Genomic DNA, 23,727 nt, shown 5'->3' with positions numbered 1-23,727 from the left:
AGTGTTTTTTATGTCTGCTTTCGCTCTCACTCTTACACGTGTCTTCAACAACACCTCCAGTTTTTTTGTTACCCTGTGATCCACAAGTCCCTCATTTCCAAAGAGCTGAGGTGCACACACACACAAACACACACTGGAGGGTATAAATCATGTCTTATTTTGGTGATGCCAGATTTGGGTGAAGCAATTTTTTTTTCTAGACGGCACTTCTCTTTCCACTTAACTCTCTGACTAACATAAACAGTCATCGTTTCTATTAAGGTATTGCCACAGCCATCTCTCTAACCAGAGCTGTGCCGTGGTTTCACCAGAAGCAGACAACACCCACATTTGGCCTTCCCAAAATGATACAGTGTAGGCTGGTAGCAAAGAGAATGTACACATGTGCGCATGTGTGTTTATGAGAGAGAGGAGATTAGTGAGGTTTGTAAAAAGGGTGGAGTTCACACTCCACCCTTTTCTCTCTGTGTATGAGTGCATGATGCATGCAGAGGTGTTTTCACTTGTTTTAATAACTGGAAGGGCTCCAGCTGAAAAACTGAGCTGGTCCATGTATAATCTTCAGCGTTGCCCTGGTGTGACACACAGGAGCATTTAACACTCCACATTTCCTGGATGTATCCGGAAACAGCAGCTGCATCCGGAGAAAGATGGGGAAGGAAATGGAAATCTTGAGAAAATCTGACTCCTGTGCACTCCTGATAAAAATCAGGAATCCATCATAACCAAGTCAAATATTACTTACAATAGTGCTGGAAGAAGTATTGAAATTCTTTACTTAAGTAATAGTACCAATACAGCAATGTATAAAATACTTAAAGTATCAAAAGTAAAGGTACTTATTATGTGGACAAATGATCCATTTGACTGATATATTATTATATCTGACATTATTAGATTGTTAATGCTGACCCATCAATGTGTAAGCAGCATTTTACTGTTGTAGCAGGTCGAGGAGGAGGTAGTTTTAACTACTTTATACACAGTCAGGTAGTTCAGCGGTTCCCAACCTAAGGGTCTCAAGAAAAGGGATCCTGGGATGATTAATGGGGCAGGAAAGAAAAACAAATTTGTATTCATTTTTGGGACTTTGGACTGAATTTTTGCTTTTTTTGTGAAATATCACATAGTTTTTTCCTCTTTGGGCCTCAAACTGTTCTTTAAATGAAACCATGTGAGAAGTTTAGAGGGGAAATGTCTCTTTGGTAAAACTGCTAACAACTCAAACACATCTGAAACATGACATGGGGCCCAACAAGACACTCCTCTTTTGTAAGGGGCCAAAAAGGTTGGCAAACGCTGGTTTAATTTTAATATTGTATGTATTGTAATATGTTAAGCTGTCATATTTTGCACGTTTTATGTAAAATCATAATCTGAACTGTAGTGGAGTAGAAGTGTAAAGGCACATAAAATTGAAATACTCAAGTGCAAGTTTTTTCAATTTGTGTCAATCAACAGCAACTGTAATAATCCCCCTCAAGCCTCATAACAAACTTTCTCACTGCATGTTTTTGTAATACCTTTATCCTTTTTGGTAATCATTCTGTGAAACTTTCTTTAGCATAATAATTATCGTCCAAACCTCCTCTGTGTAATCAAAGAGAGGACACTTGGGCAGAGTCACTGGTGTTTAGGCAAAGCCATCATTTGGTACGCACGTAATCAGAGACTAAAATAATCTGTTTATAACATGACTACTAATTTACCACAGAATGACGCCAGCCACACAACTCCCTGGATCGCTGTGTGGTCAGGCTGACACACACCAGCACACACACTTGGTTGAGGATGCTGTAGATAGAATTCAGTGCATATATGTGTCTAGTGTGTGTGCGTGTGTGTGTCTGTGTGTAGTTGGCAGCTGAGAGCACTGTGGAAAGGTCTCAAGGGTGAGAGGTTTTTTCAGTCAGACCCAGAGGCAGCCAATGTCCCACATACATCTAGTTTCCTGAGGTGGAAAACAGCAAACTGACTCACTGACTTACCTTTTATGTACATTTAATGTGCTGTAGACCACATCGTCCCATGTGTCACAGTCCTGAGTTGTTTGATTCATTTTAAGCACTTTCTGGTAAAAAGTAAAAAAAATAAATAAATCATATACCACCTGTATAAGCACAGCAATGAACCAATTCATGGTACACTTTGGGCTTTTGTCACTTAAAAACTGGATAGAAACTGATATATGATATATATTGATACAAATATCCAACATTGATATTTTACAAATTATTCATACAGTATTTTGTCAAATTAAACTACTTAGCCCCCTTAACAGCCAGTTTTCATTCATTTCCCATTCAAGTAGCTTTAAAAATATTATATATAGATATTGGATAAGTGTGCATTTAGGCGTTCTCATTCTGTGATAAAGCACATTGTAAATATAAAGCCATTTTATTTTGAAAAAGAAAAGTTCAATCCTTGTGTCTGATTAGTGTGAGTGAAAGGATTAAATGACTATTATTTATATGCTTGTGGCTATAGATCAGGAATGGTGTTTGTTCAGTTTACACCTACACTTTAAGTATTTGAAATCAATGTTGGTGCTACCTAGATCAGTTGCAGTGGTTTTATTCAGCTGGATGTGCCCAGTAGAGGGGGAAGGGAGGAATTACTTGAAGGAACTGATCCCGAACCCCTTTTGACCTTTTTAGTCATTATGAAGGCAGCACTTCTGTTTTCATATAAACATGGTGTCGAGGATAAAGACAAGTGAGTCTTTGTGTAACCAACTTCTTTGTGTCTGCTGAGGAAGCTTGATTGTGAAACTCATGGGAGCGAGAGGAACCTCAGGAGTTTGTCACTCTGCTGAAAGGAATAAGCATCATCACACTGTGTTGTAGATTGCTGTTACCATTATTATTCTTCTGGGAAGTTGATCCCAGCAGGAATTGCTTATGTGTTTGTGTATAGAAAGTTCAGTGGAAACAAACACAACCAGGTATAGGGCCAATATAACCACCCCACCCATGTTCTTCAAACAGCTGTAACCCTATATTCACTTCGCTATCGCTTGACATCTTAAGCTAACCACAAAAATGTCACTGCTTGTTGCAAGACATTTTGGGGTTAGTTTCTGTTTTAAGCCGTGTTGCTGGGGATCAACGTTTGAAGGTGACGTGTCACAGCACCTGAGTCACCAGGTCTGGGATAGATGTTGATGTAAACAAATCTCTGAGACATTGATTACCTCGCTCTGGCTTTCAAAGCAGATAGGCAGGGTCGGATAAAATTCTTTACAATACTTTATCACAGTGGTGGAAGAAGTACTCGCATCTTTTACTTTTGTAAAAGTACCAATACCACAATGTGAAAGCACTTCAATACAAATGAAAGTCCTGCATTCAAAAGTAAAGTATGGACGTATTATCAGTAGAATGTACTTAAAGTAACAAAGTAAAAGGACATCTTCTGCAGTAAAATAGCCCCTGTGACTGATACATTATTATATATGACATTATTAGATTGTGACCTATATATCAATGCATAAGTAGCATTTTACTGTTGAGGCTGGTCAACATGGAGCTAGTTATGTGTTTTAGTCCTGTGGTTCTCAACCTAGTTGTCAGGCCCCTCCAAAGGGTCACAAGATGAATTGGAGGGGTTGTGAGATGATTGATGGTCGAGGAAAGCAAAGCTCTGCTACACAAATCTGTTTTCATGATTTGGACTTTTCTCTAATCTTTGATTTTCTTTTTTTTAAATATTGGACAGCTTTACCTATTTTGGCCTCAAATTGATATTTATGAAACCATGTGAGAAGTCTCTTTGGTGGAATTGCTAGCAAACTCACAGACATCTGAAATATGATGAGAAGCCCCAACTAGACACCGTTTTAAGGGGTCACAAGCCAAATGGTTGGGAACAACTAGTTTAATTTTAACAATGTGTTGAATTTTATAATCTTATCATATACTTTATTATTAGTATAGTTGTTATGATGAGCTTAACATCGCTATTATATTGACTTTATTTTAAAAGAAAAGTAAATTTTTCCGGAGCAAGGGAACTAAACAATCACGTTTTTTTTTTACAAAACACTGAGCTACATGTTGTCATTGTAAAAGCTGTAAATGCATTTAGTAAGTCTTGGTCTTGTCAAAAACACATCCGTCATTGACATTAGGTTCAACTTTGAAGAATAATTGTTTACAGAAACATAAGAAGGCAGTTTAGGAAGATTAGGCTTTCAAGCTATAATTAAAATCCATTTCAGTGAATGATTCACAAGAGTCCAAGAACGCATGGAGGAGAAATCAGCCACAGCTGTGACGCAACGTCAGAATCAAGTATCAGATGGAAGCTTGGTTATGAATAAATATGGGATATGAATAAGAAGACATAGCTGGTACTTGCTGGACTGTGCTGAAACATAACACTTTTGGTCTGTTCATCTTTTGTTTGAGATGTTTTTAATATGTCTTGAGCACACAACATCTGAGAACCAAAGATATTATATTAAACATACTTTCATTGTTCAAATAATGGTAAAACCATGACCCTGACCATGACCTTCTGCTTGACTTTTTTGCCTGTGTCTATGGGAAAAATCCTGTCTGAACAAGTTTATATTAGTTGGAAAGTAATTTACTGCAGTGCACAGAAAGAGTCACACACATACACACAAATAATGGATCCGCTCAGTGGTTCAGTTTGATTAATGGACTTGTATACGGCATCTTCTCACCATACCAAGGAATTCGCTCTGTTGCTACAGTTATACACAGCAACATGCAGACCAGTTATACTGTTTACAGCAGAGAAATTCATACGCAATTATATGGTATATACATGTCCTGTGTTTCGTGTTGTCCAGTTGCATGTGGTTACATTTTCAGGAGAATTTCACATGAACTATGGCACTTGAACAACAGTTTTTGTAATCAGATCAGATGTATGGCACATTCACAATCACTCATTTTCAAAATAAAACCAAAAGCTTATGTTTTCTTTTGTTGCATTATGACACATCTTTTTTCTTTCACAACCCATTCAATCCAACAGAGGGGTAAAAGTAAGACACCTATGACAGCTATAGTCTGTTAAATGATGACGGAAATAAGGCTTTATTTCGCACAATTACATAGCCCTACTCTGGGCCTGGGAATACATACTAATATACAAATGTCAAACGTCTCCTTTAAAGCTGCTATAATCATTATTTTTATATTAACAGTCGAACAAATGACTATGTGAAAGGGGTCGTAGTGACAAACCTACAGGTAATTATCACCTGACTGTGCAGTTTCTTTCAGCTCAGCGGGCTGTTTTAGCAACTTTTAACTCATTGTTTTGCTTTTATGGCCATCAACTTTACTGTTTTGGTCCACTGTTGCCGTTCTTATCAGCATCATCGTTTTTTCCCAGTAGACAAAGTTAGCGACTAGCTGGTGAACATAGTGGCGCATTAAGCAGCTAAAGAGCCAGATATTTCCCTCAGGAGTTGGTGGAGACCAACACAGAGCTAAAAGTAAAGGGAATATAGGACTTACATTCATCAGGTGGACAAAAACTCCAAATTAATTCTTATGTTGCTCCCTGTCTGCTGGATGTATAAATAGGCAGTTGTTTGCTAATATGTTCACCATAACAACTTTATAAAGTGACAATATGTCAATGTTTTCTTGCGCTGCCCCCAAGTGGCCGAAAAGAAAGCAATTAATGCAGGTGAAACAATATATAAACAAGCTGAAAAATGATCTACAGCTGTCTAAAGAAAGTCTCCGTGAATTATTTTGTTTAACATATAAAATGACGTGTATAAATATATGGATGGATGGATGGATTCAGGTGATATTGCCCTGATTGCCTTCACCTGTGTTTTCCCATTCATTCCTATTAACAAGCTAACACCACCCAAATCTATCTAACCATCCACATTAGACTAACCATCCACCAGAGAAAGAAGAGTAGTGAAACAGTAAGCATAGAAGACATTCATGATTTAAGTGAGATGTTTTACTTATTTACTGTATAATTATTTTACTATTTTAAAGTGGAAGAATGTTGACCAGAAATCCAATTTTCCACGCACACAAGCCAAAAATGTGTGGTTTATTTTTAGCTGCCAGCACCTCTTCAACCATGTGTGAAGTCTGTTTCTTTTCATTTCATTGAATAGTTTTGCCTGACCTTCAATTGTTTGATGTGAATGTAAGGGGAGCTGTTCCAAGACCAGCAAACAACTCTCCATGGACATTTTTTTATTAGAAACACCAGCATAACCTAATCTGACTTCACCCCTGCCTGACTTCCCCTGAGAAGACAGCCCTGGAGGTTTGAACTGGAGGGGGGTAACACACTGGTGACAGGCTTGGCCGCCACAGACATAATTGAATAAAGATTCAAGTTGTTCTGAAATCCCAGTTTTAGCCTCTAGGTCTTTGAGGTGGGCCCCAGAAATCTGTGGAATGAGAGGCCGTCCCTGTTCTGTCGGCGCTGCGGACACAGTTTAATCCTGCACCACTGGGAGAATACTGATGAGAAGGGTTCGGACGACAGAGGGGGTGGAGTGAGTGTGTATGTGTGTAAGTGTTGAAAGCATTGACAAGCACTGAGCCTTGAACCTGAAAGACCCATGGTCCTATAACATATTTATGGGAGGTGTCACACAATATAGCTGGGCGATATCTAAAGTGCAGGCCCTAGAAATAATGGACAGCTTCCAATGACGACATACTGTACAAGTCAGAGGTTTCAACAAGCTGATGCACATCTCAGTACTCTGCTACCAACACAAACACAGGAGTGGTATCGGGTGGAGTTTCACTGTGAGGTTGGTTTTAAATACGTGGTTACATCATCACCTGGCCATGTTAGGTATTCTGCGTTTTCTACATTATGTCCTTTAGATATTTATCAGTCCATCACCATAGGTGTTTCCATCACAGCTGCAAAGTAACTAAATACATTCACTCAAGTACTTAAGTACAATTTTGAGGTACTTGTACTTTTTCCATTTTCTGCTACTTTATACTTTTACACCACAACATTTCAGAGGCAGTAACTGTACTTTTCACTCAACTACATTTATTTGTTAACTGAAGTTACTAGCTACTTTACAGATTCAGATTAATAATACAAATAAAACTTTATTTGTAGTATATTAAGTAGTTTGATTGATTTGTTTAACCTTTACCAGTCATTCAGCATAATGAGTACTTTTGGTACTTTAAGTATATTTTCTTCTTCCACCTCTGGTTGTAACAAGTGACACAAAGGCTTGTGTAGTATAGGACAAGGTCACAGAAAGGTGAACAACAGCATTTTTCACTGGACCACACCTCAATTAAGACAAACGTTTGATCACTAAATTTGATCAACTTTATCAACTATTTTTCTTTATCACAGTCTTCTACATGCAGATGGGCCATTCACTTGCTGATTTATCTTTTTTAATAAGAGAAACATGAAATATATTGATATTACTGATAATTAGACCATTGCTGTTGATATATAGTTATGTTTCATGGTTATGGTTATGAGACACTGCCATCTTGGACAGTGTCTCCCACCCACTCCATGACGTGCTGGTCAAGCAAAGGAGTACCTTCAGCGGAAGACTCATTCCCCCAAAAAGCACCACAGAGTGCCACAGGAAGTCATTCCTGCCTGTGGCCATCAAACTCTTGGCCACAGGCCAAACTAATCCTCCCTCTAAGTGTTAGTATGTATGACCATAGGTCACTAAACTGGACATTGATCATTACATCTCTGCAATACTTGAATAACTGTGCAATATCCGTGTAATACTCATGTGCAATATTTAGTTGTTGTTTTTTTTTCCTATTTATTATTCATACCTGCTGCTGCAATACTACTCATTACTTATATTATTACATTGCATTTATACCGTATTATCATCATCAACCGGTAAACCCACTTGGTACTTCACACTTATTTTATTTTATACTTATACCCACTTGGTACTTAATTTATTTTCTGACCTGTTTTTTTAATAGTTTTTATAGTGTGTTGTATTATATATTTTTTTGCTAGTACTTTCTCCTGTGTGCACTGACGTAAAGACGAGCTGCTGTAACAAAGAGTTTCCCTTCGGGGATCAATAAAGTATTTCTGATTCTGATTCTGATTTCAGTAAGATTACATGAGAGCACACGTCAACATAGTGATGCATGTAATGGATGGTCGACTGCTGCCATCTAGTGGCTATTACTTCACATTACAGCTTCTCAAAGCCTCTTAAAATACCTTTACACACCGTACTGTTCTGGCTCACAGATCACTTACTATTACATTGATATTTTTAAGGAGCTGATGTAAAAACATACTGAAATTTAAGTTGCAGCTGCTAAGTCAACCCATGTGGCAGCAAAAAGAATTGTTCCAGAAATCAAATTAGGTAGATGTGTGTCTCAGTAGTAGCAGGCAGAGCTACTATCGAGTCAATAAACCCCACTGTAACAGAACAATTATTATCAGATCTGATAGTAATATATCATATTATAGACAAAAAGTTAAAGGAAAGGAAAAAGTCAGAGACAAAGAAAAAATGAATATGGAGCCACCACCAGGTGTCAATAGAAAGGTGTCAATAGAAACAGGTAGTTCAGCATTTTGCAGCCCTGATTCAGGGTTATTACACAGAAACTACCACAAGTGTTTCCAGGTAACAAGTCACAGCATTAAACATATAATTTGTACAGTATTACCTTAAAAAACAAAAGGGAATGCGTGGAACATAAGGGAGGATGAATTTCAGCATTATAATATGGTAATTACCAATTTTGACTTCCATATGATTTTGAAGGTATTACGCTGATAGTAGCCTATAATACTGTGAAAACATGAACCTATATTACCTCATTATTATCAGGTTATTACTCCATTAATGTCACCATATGACGATGTTTAATGTTATTAAGTATTGCACTGATATAACCATTTTATTGTTAGCAGGTTACCACATTGTTACCAAAATATGACTATAAACTTACTAAATAGTTTTGCCTCGTTGCTATCTTTAAATGTGTTTCTCCATTATTGCCCTTTGTCTAATTGCCCATATTTACCCATTGTTAATACCAAGCTAATATCTGGTTATTCCTTTGGTAGGCTAATTACACGGTATTACTTAATTATTACATCTTTATTATCAAACTGTTACCCCACTATTACTATGTTATTACCGAGCTGTAATGTAAAGCGCTACCGGTCATTGTTGCTTTTTATTACCTATATGATTGTTATGTAAAACAGAAGAAGACAACAGTAGGTTACTACAATACTGATCCATACTTGGTGTGTTTGTGTGTGTATGTGTGGGGGTCTGTTTGCTTTTACAAAGACCTGTAGCATCACCCCATAAAGCCACACTCTGACACGTGATTGGCTCGCCGTGCTCTCAGTCCTCCAATCACAAAGCCGCTCTGGCTCCGCCTGCCACATCACTAGCATGGCGGAACACGGAGCAGGAATTCCGCCTAGATGGACTGATGACAACCTCGTCGATGGGGTAACACCGATGATGACCATCCTCAGGCAATATAGATCTGTTGCCCCGGCGACGAGCGGCGATCTCTAAAGTCAACCAACCAACTGGGGCAACTTGGCAGCAGTGAATCCTCAGACGGACAGCTGTTTGGCCCGCCGGCTGGTGTCAGACTTGACGGACCGTGGAGGAAGCCGAGCGTCCTGTCCTGATGCTCTGAGTTGGACCGGTGCCTTTTTCTCAACTTGAACTCCTCGCTGGGATTAGCTAGACTATCTTACTCTCGTTGAAGAGCTTTAGAAATAAGACGATGGATTTGTTCGGGCTGCTGCATTTAGACGAGCTGTCCCACGGGCTGGCAAACTTGTCCATGTTTCCATACTTTGACATGGCGCACTATCTCGTGTCAGTCATGGCTCTGAGGGAGCAGCCAGGTAAGTGGCTGACGCAAAGTGCAAGCGCATGATTACTGCTTTCCCAGGCACGACATTTATTGTAGAAAAACATACAAACTGGCAAATGTTTTGCTTTGTTTTGCAAAAGTTTGATCTGGTGAAACTTCGATAACAGGACAACTGCTATCCTGGTATTTCACAAGGTCCACCAGAATGGCACACAGCCACAAGGGATGTTGTGTTACAACTTGAATGATAACACACTTACACTTAGAGGGATAACTTTAATGAAAATGAATCTATTCTGTTTTAATTTGTGCATATAATCTCGCCCCCTCCTTTCTTCTGTTGTGTTCTTTTCTTGTGATAAGGACGTTAAATAACATTTGTCAAACCAGCCTCGCTGTGAGTTTTTAATCGCATAATATTAGCCTCGTTGTTATTTAAAGCTACATAATAACCTCTGTGAATTCTTTATTTATTATTATTTCTATTATTATCCATTGTTTATTTATGTATTTATTAACAGCTGTTTCTATTTTATTATTATTTTGTCCACCCCATTTATATCGTTAATGAGGGTAGGCTAAATAATGAAAACACCTCTTTGAATGATTATAAAGTTGAATCAACACCTCTTAACCGTTTCAACAAAAACTGATCATTATATATATAATGATCTATATATATGTAGAAGGGACAAATTAAAGGAGAAAAATGTCAAATGCTTCCGTGCACCAAGCCTCACTGAATGGTTTTGTAAGTTTGAAAATGATGTGAATAAAATGCTGTGGCCTTTACAGTCACCAGATTGCAACCCAGTTTCACACCTATGGAAGATTTTAGAGGGGCGTGTCCAGGGTGTGGCCTGGGCCACCCCTGATACATACATAGACTGTATAAAACAAGTGGATGTAGTTACCGTGACGTCACCCATTGGTTTGTGGGCTACCGTTTTGAAGCATCGAGATTCAATCTCTGCAGACCGGGGACTTTAAGAAGGCGTGGTAACTGTCAATAATTTTTTAATTTGGCCAATCAGACGCTTACAATCCACTGTCAGTCAAAAACTAATTTCACCAATATGCGCCTGAACCAGTTGTCAATCACTTTTTAATTCAGTGAATCACTTCACAGTATTATAAGGGGGAGCACACAAGAAACTCACGCATTATTTGTTTTGTACGAACAACTTTTCAACTAGCTAGCGATAGCTACTGCTGTCTGCTTATCAAACCGACAATGGATCATAGATGTTTGCTTCTGGCTGCCAGCATTAGCTAGTGAGCCTTCATTTTCCAAGGATCATGCCCGGCGGTGGGCGGAGAAGGGTCCAACTGCAGTCCTCTAGTTCTGTGAGCCAATGGGGTTTGAGCATGCATAGTAGGGTTCTGCTATATGAAGTAGGCTACGTAAACTTTCACTTATTTCACCTAAACAGTCCACCAAAATCTGTTTCTAAACAAATTTGAGACAAGAAATAAGCAATCCAGTTGCTGAATATTCACTCATATTAGATCTACAAGGCCTAATTTAAAAGTTTGTTCCGACTTTCATAAGGGCACTACTGCACTTCCGGTTTCCATTGCTTTTCTATCCTTTTAGCTTACTACTATAATTTCCCATTGAGGTTAGCGAGTTAGCTAACATTAGCTTGCAGTTTACTGCATACAGCCTGTGATAGCTCATTAGCCACCAGCGTCTAGCTTTCCAACAAATGCTGTTCTAATAAACTTGCTACATGTGATTTCTAAAATGAGCAGTGGTGAAAATGACTATATTCTGTTATGATCAAAAGTTTTCTACTTCCACTTTAAAATGTTGATTAAAACCATTGCTGTCTGTTTTTGAATGTGCATTGTTTTCTTTTGTATGTAGCCTACTTTTGGAGGTACAATTTATTTTTGAGGACTTAAAGTATAAACTTTGGAAGCTTTATATTACAGTTGTATGGTGATGCTGTTGTGATCTATTTATCTTTTAAATAAAAATTTTAAACACAGGAATGTAAGAAACAGTAAGATACTGTAATGTTAGTAATTAAAGTAGATATGAGTAGTGGAGACAGAAATGGTAAATTAATGGTATTCTGGCATTTCAATTCAATTCAATTCAATTTTATTTATATAGCGCCAATACATAACAGAAGTTATCTCATAGCACATGTGTGTGCGTGCGCAAGTGCCCCACTTGGGCCACCCCAGTCAAAAACGTCTGGACACGTCACTGCGTGTAAGACAATGCTCTCCACCTCAAGCCTCTCTCTCTTTTTAATTGTTGTCTGTGAGCTTCTGTGAGCCTGCTAGTTCTCATTATAAAGATTCTCAGTGTAACAGTAATTAATCTTGATCCATGTCTCAAACTATGCCGTGTTGGGTGTACTAATGTGTACTTTACACATTATATTGATATAATTTGATATAATATGTTTAGGGCTGGGCTATAACTCACTAATTATAATTTGTTGAATTTCAGTGGAATCGTATCATAATGATTTGATCATATCATGCTATTGTTTTATAAACTACTGTTCCAAATAAGTAGTTCCAAGCAAACGTTTATTAAAAACTAGTCAATTAATAAGTCAATGAGTCACTATAGTTTCCTTAAATACATGTGAAGAGTTTTGTTCAGTGTTGGCAAAAGTATTCAGATGTTTTGCTTACGTAAAAAATAGTAATACTACAGTGTAAACATACTCCATTAAACTGTAAGTAAAAGTAAAGAAGTATTATCAGCAAAATGTACTGTATTATTATTACTAATGCATCATTATGGTCGGGATGGAGCTAATTCTAACAGCTTTATAATCCATTGGGTAGTTTAATCTATAGAAATGGATCATAATTTATAAACTGATCATATATTTTGTATGTTAAATCCTATGTTTAATCCTAATCTGCAAAGTAACTATAGCTGTGAAGTACAACATCAGTTTTTATACTGTATGTGATTTTGCACACATTTGCTATGTTGACAGCATTGACAGCATTGACAGAGTGAGTGAAGGAACCTAACTTTAAAACACCAAATGTTTCACTGAGCCACAGTCGATAGTATCGGCTCAGACCAAAGGCAGGCACAGAGCCAACTATGTTATGTCACTGAGATAGTGTCTGCAGGGACAGGTGGACTTTAACTGCACAGTGAGTTGACTTTCCACACACACAAACACGCAAGAACACACACACGGTCCATTGTAGTCCCGCTGTTGTAAATCTACAGTCTATTTTCGAACTTGCCTTGCGAAGCATCTGAGCTGCTGTGACCTTTTAACCCTTCGTCCTCTGCTCCCATCTATCTAGCTGTAGCTCAACGAGAGATACACAGAGAATAAAAATATGGACAAACAATATGCCAGAGGTCAGCAACACGAAATCCTAATTTTTTTTCCTGTGTGTCCCTGTAAAACCGGAATAAAAGTCAAGACTCAAAACACACAGGGCACCAGCTCCAGTTCTTCTTCTTCCCCAAAAAGGAAAGGAATGCCATAAACCACCCAACCCTCCCTTTCATTTCTCTTTCGTGTGTTAAATCTTCCCTTCCTGCTCTACAGTGCGTCCAGTCTCAGAGTTAAGTGCTGGAGCTGCTCATCATGTTCACAAACGAATAAGTAACATTAGTATTTTTCTGAAAATGTAATTTTCAATAAGATAAAATGAATCCAAAGCTTCACATAGGAATACACCACTTCTTTAATTAGGCATTGAACACAAAGGCATAAAATAATAAGTATTCTGCAAAGCATTTTAAAAGAGCTACAACAACTGAACTGTTTCTCAGCCACAAGACTTGTCTCGATATCCCCTTCCTTTGTTCATGAACTCATGTACAGTAAGTATACTTATCTAAGATCATTTATAAGAGGCCTCCGTTCCCATTCAAAATGACTTCACTGACAAAAACTGATCTCAGATTACAGTTCTTTTAGCTGGCTCTGGAGAGAGAAAGATTTCCAAAAAGGGAATTAGGGCTTTGTTTTGTTTTAATTCCTGGGAGAACTGAGGGTAAGAGAGATGAAACACAACATGAAACCACTCTCTACCTTCCCACTGGAGATAGACAAAGAGAGAAAAAAGAATAGAGAGGAAGAAAGAGAGAAAAAAGGAACTGAAAATACAACCGTCGCAATATGACATGTTTCAGCTGTGGTGTACTTGGCCTGTATTCCTCAAATTTGACTTGTAAATGTGTCTTCTTCAAATGCAAACCAGGAAACAGGAACTTGATCTGGTAAAGGTGTGTTTGTAGCCCAGCAAATCTGAGCAGTCCAAGCAGTGTATTATATTTCAGAGTATTCAACTATTGATGAGATCAGGGACCATGTTGGGAAAAAGTCTTTTACGCACTACATGTTATCCCTTGGATTGTTTGTCTTATATATTCATCAATAAAAATCAATCAGTCAATTAATCAGAATGCATTTGTTGCATATATACTACATATGCGGATTGAAATTATGCTTTGTAAAAAATTATAGAGCAAAGGTTGCCATCTCTTAATTGAAACACCATTTCTGTGCCCCTTTAAAGTTGCTGCTCGGCCAGTCAGGCTCAGACAACGACTGCAGCAGTTTGTTTTGTGATGACATAGCAACGCTGTTTACTATGTTAGCAATGTGCTACACTTGTGAACTGTGTGCTACAACTGCTGTAAGACACAAAAAGGACTAATAGCATGTGTGTCAGGATTCATGTAGGCTGAGGCTCTCACAGGAGAAAAGGATATGTGTGACAGATAGGGTGCTAGACTGTTGCCATATTTTATAACTGTTCTTTCCTATCTGACATTTGGGTGCATTTTTTCTTGCCATTTTTTTTTTTGCAAACTTCCTCCTCTTCTAACTGTGGCAACTAGTTTTGAACCACAACAGTTCATTACATCAGAGTTCATATACACATAAAAGGAAAAGTGGTTGTGTCACTGTTGCCACTTGCAAAACTCAAATCACACACAATAAAAAGTTAAAATCTGTTAACACTGATATTGTACTGTATATCACTCACTACCATTGATTCCAGTTATTCCAATTCCTCTGGTATATAGCAGAGGTTTTGTGAGGCATGCCTACCCAGGGGGGCGTGGGAGAGTTCGAGAGGGTGTGTGAGGGGAGAGACGTGAGGTAAAGATACTCTATGAGATGAAAGGAACAGGTGCATACCGATGTTCGAAAAACAACAGGAAGTTAGTTATTTTTGTTTGGCCCGCTAAGTAGTTAGAGCAGCAGCAGAGGCTGTGCCATACAGCTCATGGGAGCTATTAAGGTACTTTAAACAATTTACATCAAAATGCATATGTCTCTGAGTCATAACTCAGTCAAATCTGAACGTGCAGACATAATACACATAATACACCACCGGAGCTGATCGCAGCCACTATAGACAATGCTTAGGATTCCACCAGACGTGCCACAGTGCATTTCAAAAGTGTCCCAGAAGTGTCCACTCAGGGCTTAACTGACTGACTCCATGGCAACATTATACTTCCTGTTTACATCCCCCAAAGCCCCCAAATCATGGGAACTGTAGTTCCAAAATTTAGAAGATAGTTATCCCCCAAATTGAAGTAAAACAAAGAATAATCCCCACCTTTTAGTTATAATAGTGACCCTGTAATGTAGGTATGGAGACTACACAGGCATCAAAGAATGTTTGTCTAGGTGAGTGTTTTGTTCAACAACATACTGTACTTAAGTAAAACTTTGAGGTACTCTACTTGAGTGTATCCATTTTATGTTACTTTCTACTTTTACTCCACTACATTTATCTGACAACTATAGTTACTGGTTACTTAATAGGTTAAGATTTTACATTAAAAAAAGGTTTATAAAATACAACACATTGTCAATGGTTGTGGTTCCCAACCATTTGGCTTGTGATCCAAAACAGAACAAAACAGAACATGGCAAAGTTAGCAGTTCCACCAAAGAGACATTTCCCCTAAACTTCTCACATGGTTTTATTGTTTGAAGCCCAAATAGGGGAAATTGTCCCTTATTTCACAAAAAAATGAATACAGATTTGTTGCAGAACCTTTTCTTATTTCCTGCCCCATAAATCAACTCACAACCTCTCAGATTTATCTGGTAACTCTTAGGAGGGGCCCAACCCCTAGGTTGGAAACCACTGGACAAAACTACCTGACCGTATATAAAGTTCAATCAGGAGAGACAAGTGAATGAAGTAAAGATAATTGTTTTTTTATAACAGATGATATGTGATAATTAAGTCTTGACAGGAAGTCTTTGGCGCTCTGTGGGGAGATTTCTGTAATCGAGGGGCGTCTGCCCTGAACAGCAGCAAGATAAATCCCCCCATGGAGTCCAGACACTGGTAATGGTGGTGATGGATGACTCTACTGAGGCTGATGAAGTGATGAAGCTGATGAATTTGCGATAGTGATGGGGAGGTGGAGGGACATGCATAACAGCAGCATGAACATATTAAAGGCAGAGAGAGAATCATATTTAAAAAGACAGCAGCAAGATGATAGGCTAACAATATATGTGTATTGCTGTGCTATTGGATAGATGTGACCAGCTGAGAGAACAGCTGATATCACAATTGACAGCAGGAAATTAGGAGTGCTACAACAGTAAAATGCTGCTTACACATTGATGCATCATCTAATAAAGTGATATATAATGATAGATCAGTCACAGGGGACATTTTACTGCAGAACGAGTACTTGTACTTTTGATACCTTGTGTTGGTTCTTTTACTTAAGTAAAGGATCTAAGTATTTCTTCCACCACTGTATAGTAGGATGTAGTCCATCCTGTAATATGCAGTATGCTGTAGTGTCATAGTCACAACAGCATATTATGTGTCATATTCAGTTATTTTTCCATTTGATTTAGCATCAGAACTTTTCAAAATGATAATGTTCTGAAATATCTCCAAATTAGAAAACAGTAATTCATGATTTAAATTGCTTCCCTATCATTTGCATATTCTTTTAGAAGTTAAAGGAAAGTTAAAAAGTGAGCCACTCAGACTGAATCCATTGGGTGCCTGTAGAGGAGGCAGATAGAGCTCTAAATCCTCCTGGTTTACTGATGGCTCTCCAGGAGTCTATAATCTGGCTGTAATCCTCAGATTACCAGTATGGTTCTGCGTGCGGCCATAGTGACCCAGGGCATTTGGCTCAGGGTTGCCTGAGCGCTACCTGTCTGAGGTTAAGTGAAACACATATATCCTAGTGTACATTGGCAGCATTAACTTTGGTAGAGTCAGACAAGTCAGTCTTAGATAGTATGGGACTATCTCTGCAAAGGTAGATAACAGTTATATAAAGGATATACAAAATCTCAGTGTGTTGACACAGCTAAATAATAATTCTTTCACAGTGAAGATTTACAGTATTAACATCAAATATCATAATTCACAGCAGGTCACATGCTTTTTCAGTTGCCTGTAACTCGTGTGGTTGTTGAAGTTAGCGTGTAAATGGTTTGAGTGGAAAAAAGGAATACTGTGTTCTTTTTAAACAGGGTGGAAGCACAGAGGGAGCATTGGGCTGCTAATGGTTATCTTCAGTGAACTGATATTGTTTTGTAACTGTAAATGCACTTTGAACTGTAGGCCCAGACGTAAATGATGTAACCCTGTCTAACAAACCTCGCTCTGTTTGTTCCCTGTATTTGTAAGCTCTAACTAGTTAATATTTATATAGTACCAGGGATTAGGAGAAGCATGCATCAGATAGGGAAAAGGCCAAAGTATCAAACGCCACTGTTTTCTAATACCCTGATATGTTAAAGTTGAATTGGTTCCTACAACGACACTGTAGACTTCACAAATGGCCTTTTAGTCTAGACTAAATGTTACTCATATCCACAAAGCCTGTCTCGTAGTCTTCATTGTAATGGAGGGATTTATATAATGATAGTAATCATGCCTATGTTCAATGCCTAACTTGTTAGGCATTAAACAACAGTGAGTGCAGGATGTTCCCAGGCTTTTACAGACCCTGTAGGAATGCTAATACCTTTATGTATGGAAAATATACCATATATAGGGGACCCAAGGAAATCCACAGTGATCCCTCTGATAAATATACTTCTGTTCTTGTGCAGGCGCTCTTGAGGTCTCCAGGGTCAGCCCCTTAGCCTGCTGGTTCAGCTCCATGCTCTTCTGTTTTGGTGGAGCTGTGCTGTCTGGGATCATGCTGGCCGAGCCAGCTGTTGCACCTTTGTCCAACAGCACCAGTGTTCTCCTTGCTTCAATCATCTGGTAAATATCTGAGACTGAAACATATGGTTTATGGATGGAGAAAAGAGTGAGAGAGGTAGTGAAGCAGAAATAGGCAGGATTAGTGAGAGTCCTCTGCAACTTTGAGGAAAAGGGATACACAAACATGTCAGTGTCCTTTCCTCTTTGCATCCCTGGAGCAAAACACAGAATAATGAGGTTATCTTATGAAGAAATATGCAACTGCATAATTTCCTGTAAAGGGAGCATGAAATGTGGAAGACATTGAATGAAACAGAGAAGTGATTGTAAAGTTCCCATCTCTGAATCTTAGGCCTTTGGTACCCTCTACTGGTGGCACATATAATAACACTCTTGTCACAAAAAATACACAGTGCCCTGCCCTCTGCTGGTGAAGTCAGGTACTTGACAGAGACTGGCAGGTGATACTATCAAAACGTTTAATGAACACATAGTTTACATGCAGAACGTAGCTGAAATGTTTGTGTGTGTGCACTACTTATTTGAGCCATATGTGTCTCTACAGGTACCTAGTGTTCTACTGCCCCATGGACCTGGTGTACTGTTGTGCTGCCCTGCTGCCTCTCAGGCTGGTGCTGTCAGGAATGAAGGAAGTGACCAGGACGTGGAAGGTGCTCGGAGGGGTCACCCAGGCACACAGCAAATACAACGACAGTCTGCTGGTCATGATTGCCATTGGGTGGGCTAGAGGTCAGTAGCTGATGGTGCATGCTGAAGGATTTTTATGATAACATAGTTTTGAAAGAGCTACGAAGTAACAATAGTGTTTTAATTAATATCAAATATGTATTCCATATGAATCTGAATCAACCATAGGTCTCTTTTCTAACCACACTAGGTGCTGGAGGTGGTCTGATAAGTAATTTTGAGCAGCTTGTTCGAGGTGTATGGAAACCAGAGACTAATGAGCTCCTCAAAATGTCTTAGTAAGTCTTCTACAGGACTCTATTTATATTACATCAGGGATTTTGTCTTATCTTTGTGCTTATAAAACAAAATACACTCTGAGTGTGTATTGTGATGTATTGAGTGTAATGTGAAATTTAAAGGAATACTTAAACATTTTGGGAAATACGCTTATTTACGTAATGACTACAAGTTGCGGTGTTATGGTTGGTTGTGTGCCGGACTTTTTCTTGGCCGGGCGCAGTCACTCCCTTGAGTTTCTGCTGGTTGCCTGACAGGAAATAGTCTGGCACATAACCCCCCTGGTAAACCACAATTTATCATTTTTACCCTTTTGCACGGATTTAACAAAGAAGAAATATAAGAATTGATTAGTGAACTTTAGAGTTGCTGGTAAGCGGGTTTTGTTACCTGTGGACAGAGCCAGGAGAACTGTTTTCCCCTGCTTCCAGTCTTTAAGCTAAACTAAGCTAACCGACTCTACCTCTATATCTACCTTACAGACATGGGAGTGGTGTCGATAATCTCATCTACCTCTTGGCAAGAAAGGGAATAACCGTATTTCCCAAAATGTCAAACTATTCCAAACCAAAGATGGAGACACTCAACAAAGCTGAGGATATTCCACAGCTGGCACCTATGTGTATATAAAAGTCTTATCAAACATGTTGTCTTTGTTACCTTAAGGCAGCATTAAAAATGGTTTTGAATTATTTACTTAAGGGGATGCCATGTATATCTACAGTGATGATGTGCGTCTCCAGTTTAGTTAATTTGTGCAATTCAAGCATATAAAATGTGATGTCTTTCAAGTGTGTGCATAAAGTTATCACCCTCACTATTTTACACATTTTAATATATATATATTTTTTTATTCATATATCATAACTACTCTCTTATTGCATGTTTGTTTAGCCCCACCAAGATCACCCTGATAGGGGCAGTGCTGTTTGCTCTGCAGCAGACCCACTACCTGCCTCTCCAGAAGCACCACCTGATGCTCAGCTACACTGCCTTTACCGTCATCAACAAGGTCAGTCTGATGTATTTGGTGTAACTCATACCTGACACTGTGACCTTGAGAATATATACCCGAGGTGGTAATGATTCAGATCCAAAACAGGGCAGTGTGTTTTGGTCCATTTCATTGCTTATCTATGACAACTATAAGAAAACTATTTAATACCATTTGTTGTTTATTAATTCGATCTTAACTCAGGTATAGAACATGTTTTGGTGCCATAGCTCTCTCCAAATCTGTGGTGTCTTGTCTTCTAAATGACCTTACTCCCCATGCTTTTTTGAAGTTTTGGCTGTTGTGACTCACATTAGCTCAGTATTACCCGTAGGGCCAGGGCTTTTGCATCATTTTCATCAGCTTGCATCATGCTCTCTTCTCTTCTCTGGGAAACTTGCGCTCTTTACTGAGACACAGATAAATCTACCATGTCTTCTTTCAACTCTCATTCTGTTAGTTCCCTCTGACTCTGATCTGTCAAATTAACGCCAAGCCATTTCGTCAGATTTAAGAGTTGCGAACCTGCTATTTATTATTTTTTGTTCCTGATGATGCAGATGTTAGACTCTCATCCCCTAATGAGAATGAAATACTAATATGTTATCCACTTACTTAGTGTATTTATATGTAAACTAGGTATGTGTCACATTGGCTTTCCAAGAAAAAATTGCACACTATAGGCAATTAGCATAAGCATATATTTTCCAATGCCATCTTGTATTTGTAGGAGACTTGACCTCATCACATGATGTTAAATCCAGTCACTCTGGTGTTCAAAAAGGAGGACATGATACATCTGCAATAAAACTTGGGGACAGAGGAACATGCTATAAACGCAACACAGACATATCACCATATGAAGTTGGCAAACTGCCTATATACATATCCAGCAGATACGAAGCAACATTAGCATTCATTTGAAGTTGTGTTTCTGGCCACCTGATGAATGCAAGTCCAATATTCACTCCTTTTAGCTTTGTTTTTGGTCTCCATCAACTCCTGAAGGAAATATTTGGCTCTAAATGCTCCACAATGTTCACCAGCTAGTCGCTAACTGTGTCTGCCTGCTGCTTGATGCTGAGCAGGCAGTGCACAGAAGGTTTTTAAAGCCTTTTAAACAGCTTCCTGCTGTGTCTGAAAATGAGCAGTGACAGTGAACCAAAACAGTAAAGCTGTGGGCCGGAAAACCAAAACAATGAGCTAAAAGACGCTTTAAAGCCCCATAGAGTTTAGGGGAACTGCAGAGTCGGCTGATACTTCTCTGTAGTGACCCCTTTCACATGCAAGTAGTCATGTGATCCATTGTTAATTTAAAAATATTGATTATAGCAGCTTTAAAGACAGCTGCTATGGTGAAGGAATGTGAGATTCTAAACCTACATTTCTCCCTCTCTCCTCGCATTTTGTTTCTGTCTTGACACACTTCTCTTTTTTAGTCAAGGATGATGCTGACAGGCTCCTCTGCCTCACCATTCGCTGCCATCGAGTCGGCTGTCTACAAGACCCTCTTCACCGGCTACTCCCCTTATGCCGTCCTCACTGGCGACCTAAAGAACGCATGTATCGATAATGTCAAAACCAACACGACGACGACCTCCTCTGCAACAACCAAAAAGTTCTGTGAGAATGGAGCAGCGGGAGAGCACACACCAGTTTCTTCCATCAAGGGACAAAGTGGATCGCTCAAAGCCAAAGAGGAGTCAGAGAACGCAGAGACAACAAGCTGCAAGAAGACCGACTAGTCAGCCTCTGCCCCATAGCGCCTTTTCACCTCTAAGCTGGGTTGTGGAGTCATTTCTGATTCAGATTTGTCATGTCAGGACTGACTTTCTGACTGCTGAAATTCAATTTCAAAAGGAGCTGACTCCAACCAACCCTGCACCTTATTGTGGGATAATCACCCCGTCCTTAAAGTACTGTGTTATTTCTGCTGTCATCATACTATCCTTGGGCTAACTGCACATTTACAGTACAATGTGTAGCTTAATTTTTAATATATATTTAGCACAAACTGCGCTAATTTTATCTCTGGGTTTTGGGAACAATACTGTGCACCTGATGCTATGAATGTCTATGTATCCTTTTCTGTCTGTATATATTCTGCTTCATGTAAATGCTGTATTTCCTACTCTGAAATAGTTAGAAACATTTTTTAAAAGAGAGATTATATTCTATGACATGCAGATATTTTATTCTATTTATACTAAATAATTGCACTCTTGAATGTATAACATTTCGAAATGGAAGACAACTTTTTATTGTATTTCTTTGCTGAATGCTTTGAATTGCACTTGAAAGCATGAGAATAAACAGGTTTAAATGCAGTATAAAATGTGTTTTTGTGATTTCTAGCCTCTCTCTTTATCACACAGTTGTACCCAACTCTATATTACCTCACTTTAAAGCATCAAACAAATCATTATTATATTTATTTTTCAAATATGTATGTCCCTGACAGAAAGCTCCTAATTATTACAGCATCAAACATCTTATAGCTCCCTTAGCACATTTGTTCACAGTATAATTTTTCAAAGATTAACTGATATCTATATTAGCTGCTGGTAAGTTGATATAAAGCAGCACAGCGTCCAGAAGTAACCTCCTCTATAGGCTGAAACATTGCATCAGTGTAACATCAGCACCTGAGTGATACCTCACCCTTTTAAAAAGCTGCTGGAGAGAGATCCCCTAAATCCCCCCCAATTCTCATCTATGTAACCTCAGACGGCAAAGAACCCCCCTGTGAATACAAATTAAGAACAGAAGGGGGGTTGTTGAAGAGAAAAGAGATGTTCAAAAGACGTTCAAAAGATGAGATGATGTACCTGCCTTTAATATGCCACAGATGTCAGATGTATGCATGTCAGTTACAGGCTTGTATCTCGAAGTGTTTGCTGCAAAGCTGCTTTGTGTGTGCGTGTGTGTTGATCTTCCCCCCACTCTAATGATGAACTGTGTGACCTGGAAAACTGAAAGACATGTTAATAAGCTGCTGTTTTCCTTACGCTGCCTCCTAAGACAAAGAGACAGGTGACATGACGACAGCTCAGAGCCTGAAAGTTCCCAGACAATTCTCTTAATGAGGTCTGGACCTGTACGACCCCCACCACAATTACTCACTGAACTGAGCAGCACCCCCACTGTCGAGGTCCTGCTCCTTTCGCCTCCGCTCCTCGCTCCCCGCACTTCACCTGCAGCACATCTCCCCAGCCTCTTTTTATCCCCAGACTTCTGCCTGTTCTCCACTTGTCAGGTGCTGAAAATTAATCCATAAATGTGTGCACACAAGCTGGTTTAGACACCCACACATATGAATTATACACACAACGCATGCACACTATACACTTGACTTTGAACCCACAGTGCATCCGAGAAGAGGTCAAGGATATAGCAAAGATGTGGCATACTATGGCTCAGAAAAATCAGATTTTCCTGACACACACAGACGTAACTTATGCACATAGACACAATGCAAGGTATGCACTGACATTCCTACACACGTGACTTTGAACCTGCAGTGACGTCTAAGTAGGTCAGGGACATACTGAAGCCATGGCATACTACCCACAAACAAACCCACAACAGAGAGACAGACAAACACACACACACACACACGCACAGTAGAAAGACAGACAGTTTGGCTAAATACTGGGAAGCCATCAGGGTATGTCTACAGCTCTTGTCTGTGACCTGTTTTGTTGTTGCTTTTAATTTTTT

The 23,727-nt window shown here is 39.0% G+C and overlaps 1 protein-coding gene across 1 annotated transcript; it reads left to right on the top strand.

Moving 5' to 3' along the window:
* Positions 1-9,408: 9,408 nt before the first annotated feature.
* On the top strand, positions 9,409-22,334 carry tmem38b (transmembrane protein 38B). Its single transcript, XM_044174552.1, has 6 exons — positions 9,409-9,891; positions 17,930-18,086; positions 18,592-18,776; positions 18,925-19,012; positions 19,908-20,025; positions 21,447-22,334. The coding sequence occupies exons 1-6, from the start codon at positions 9,768-9,770 to the stop codon at positions 21,750-21,752; spliced, it is 978 nt and encodes a 325-aa protein (XP_044030487.1). The 5' UTR covers positions 9,409-9,767; the 3' UTR covers positions 21,753-22,334.
* Positions 22,335-23,727: the final 1,393 nt, after the last annotated feature.

This window comes from Siniperca chuatsi, linkage group LG18, assembly GCF_020085105.1.
Source record: "Siniperca chuatsi isolate FFG_IHB_CAS linkage group LG18, ASM2008510v1, whole genome shotgun sequence".
NCBI lineage: Eukaryota > Metazoa > Chordata > Actinopteri > Centrarchiformes > Sinipercidae > Siniperca > Siniperca chuatsi.
The sequence above is the reverse complement of the archived record's forward strand: the minus strand, read 5'-3'. Positions and strand labels throughout refer to the sequence as shown.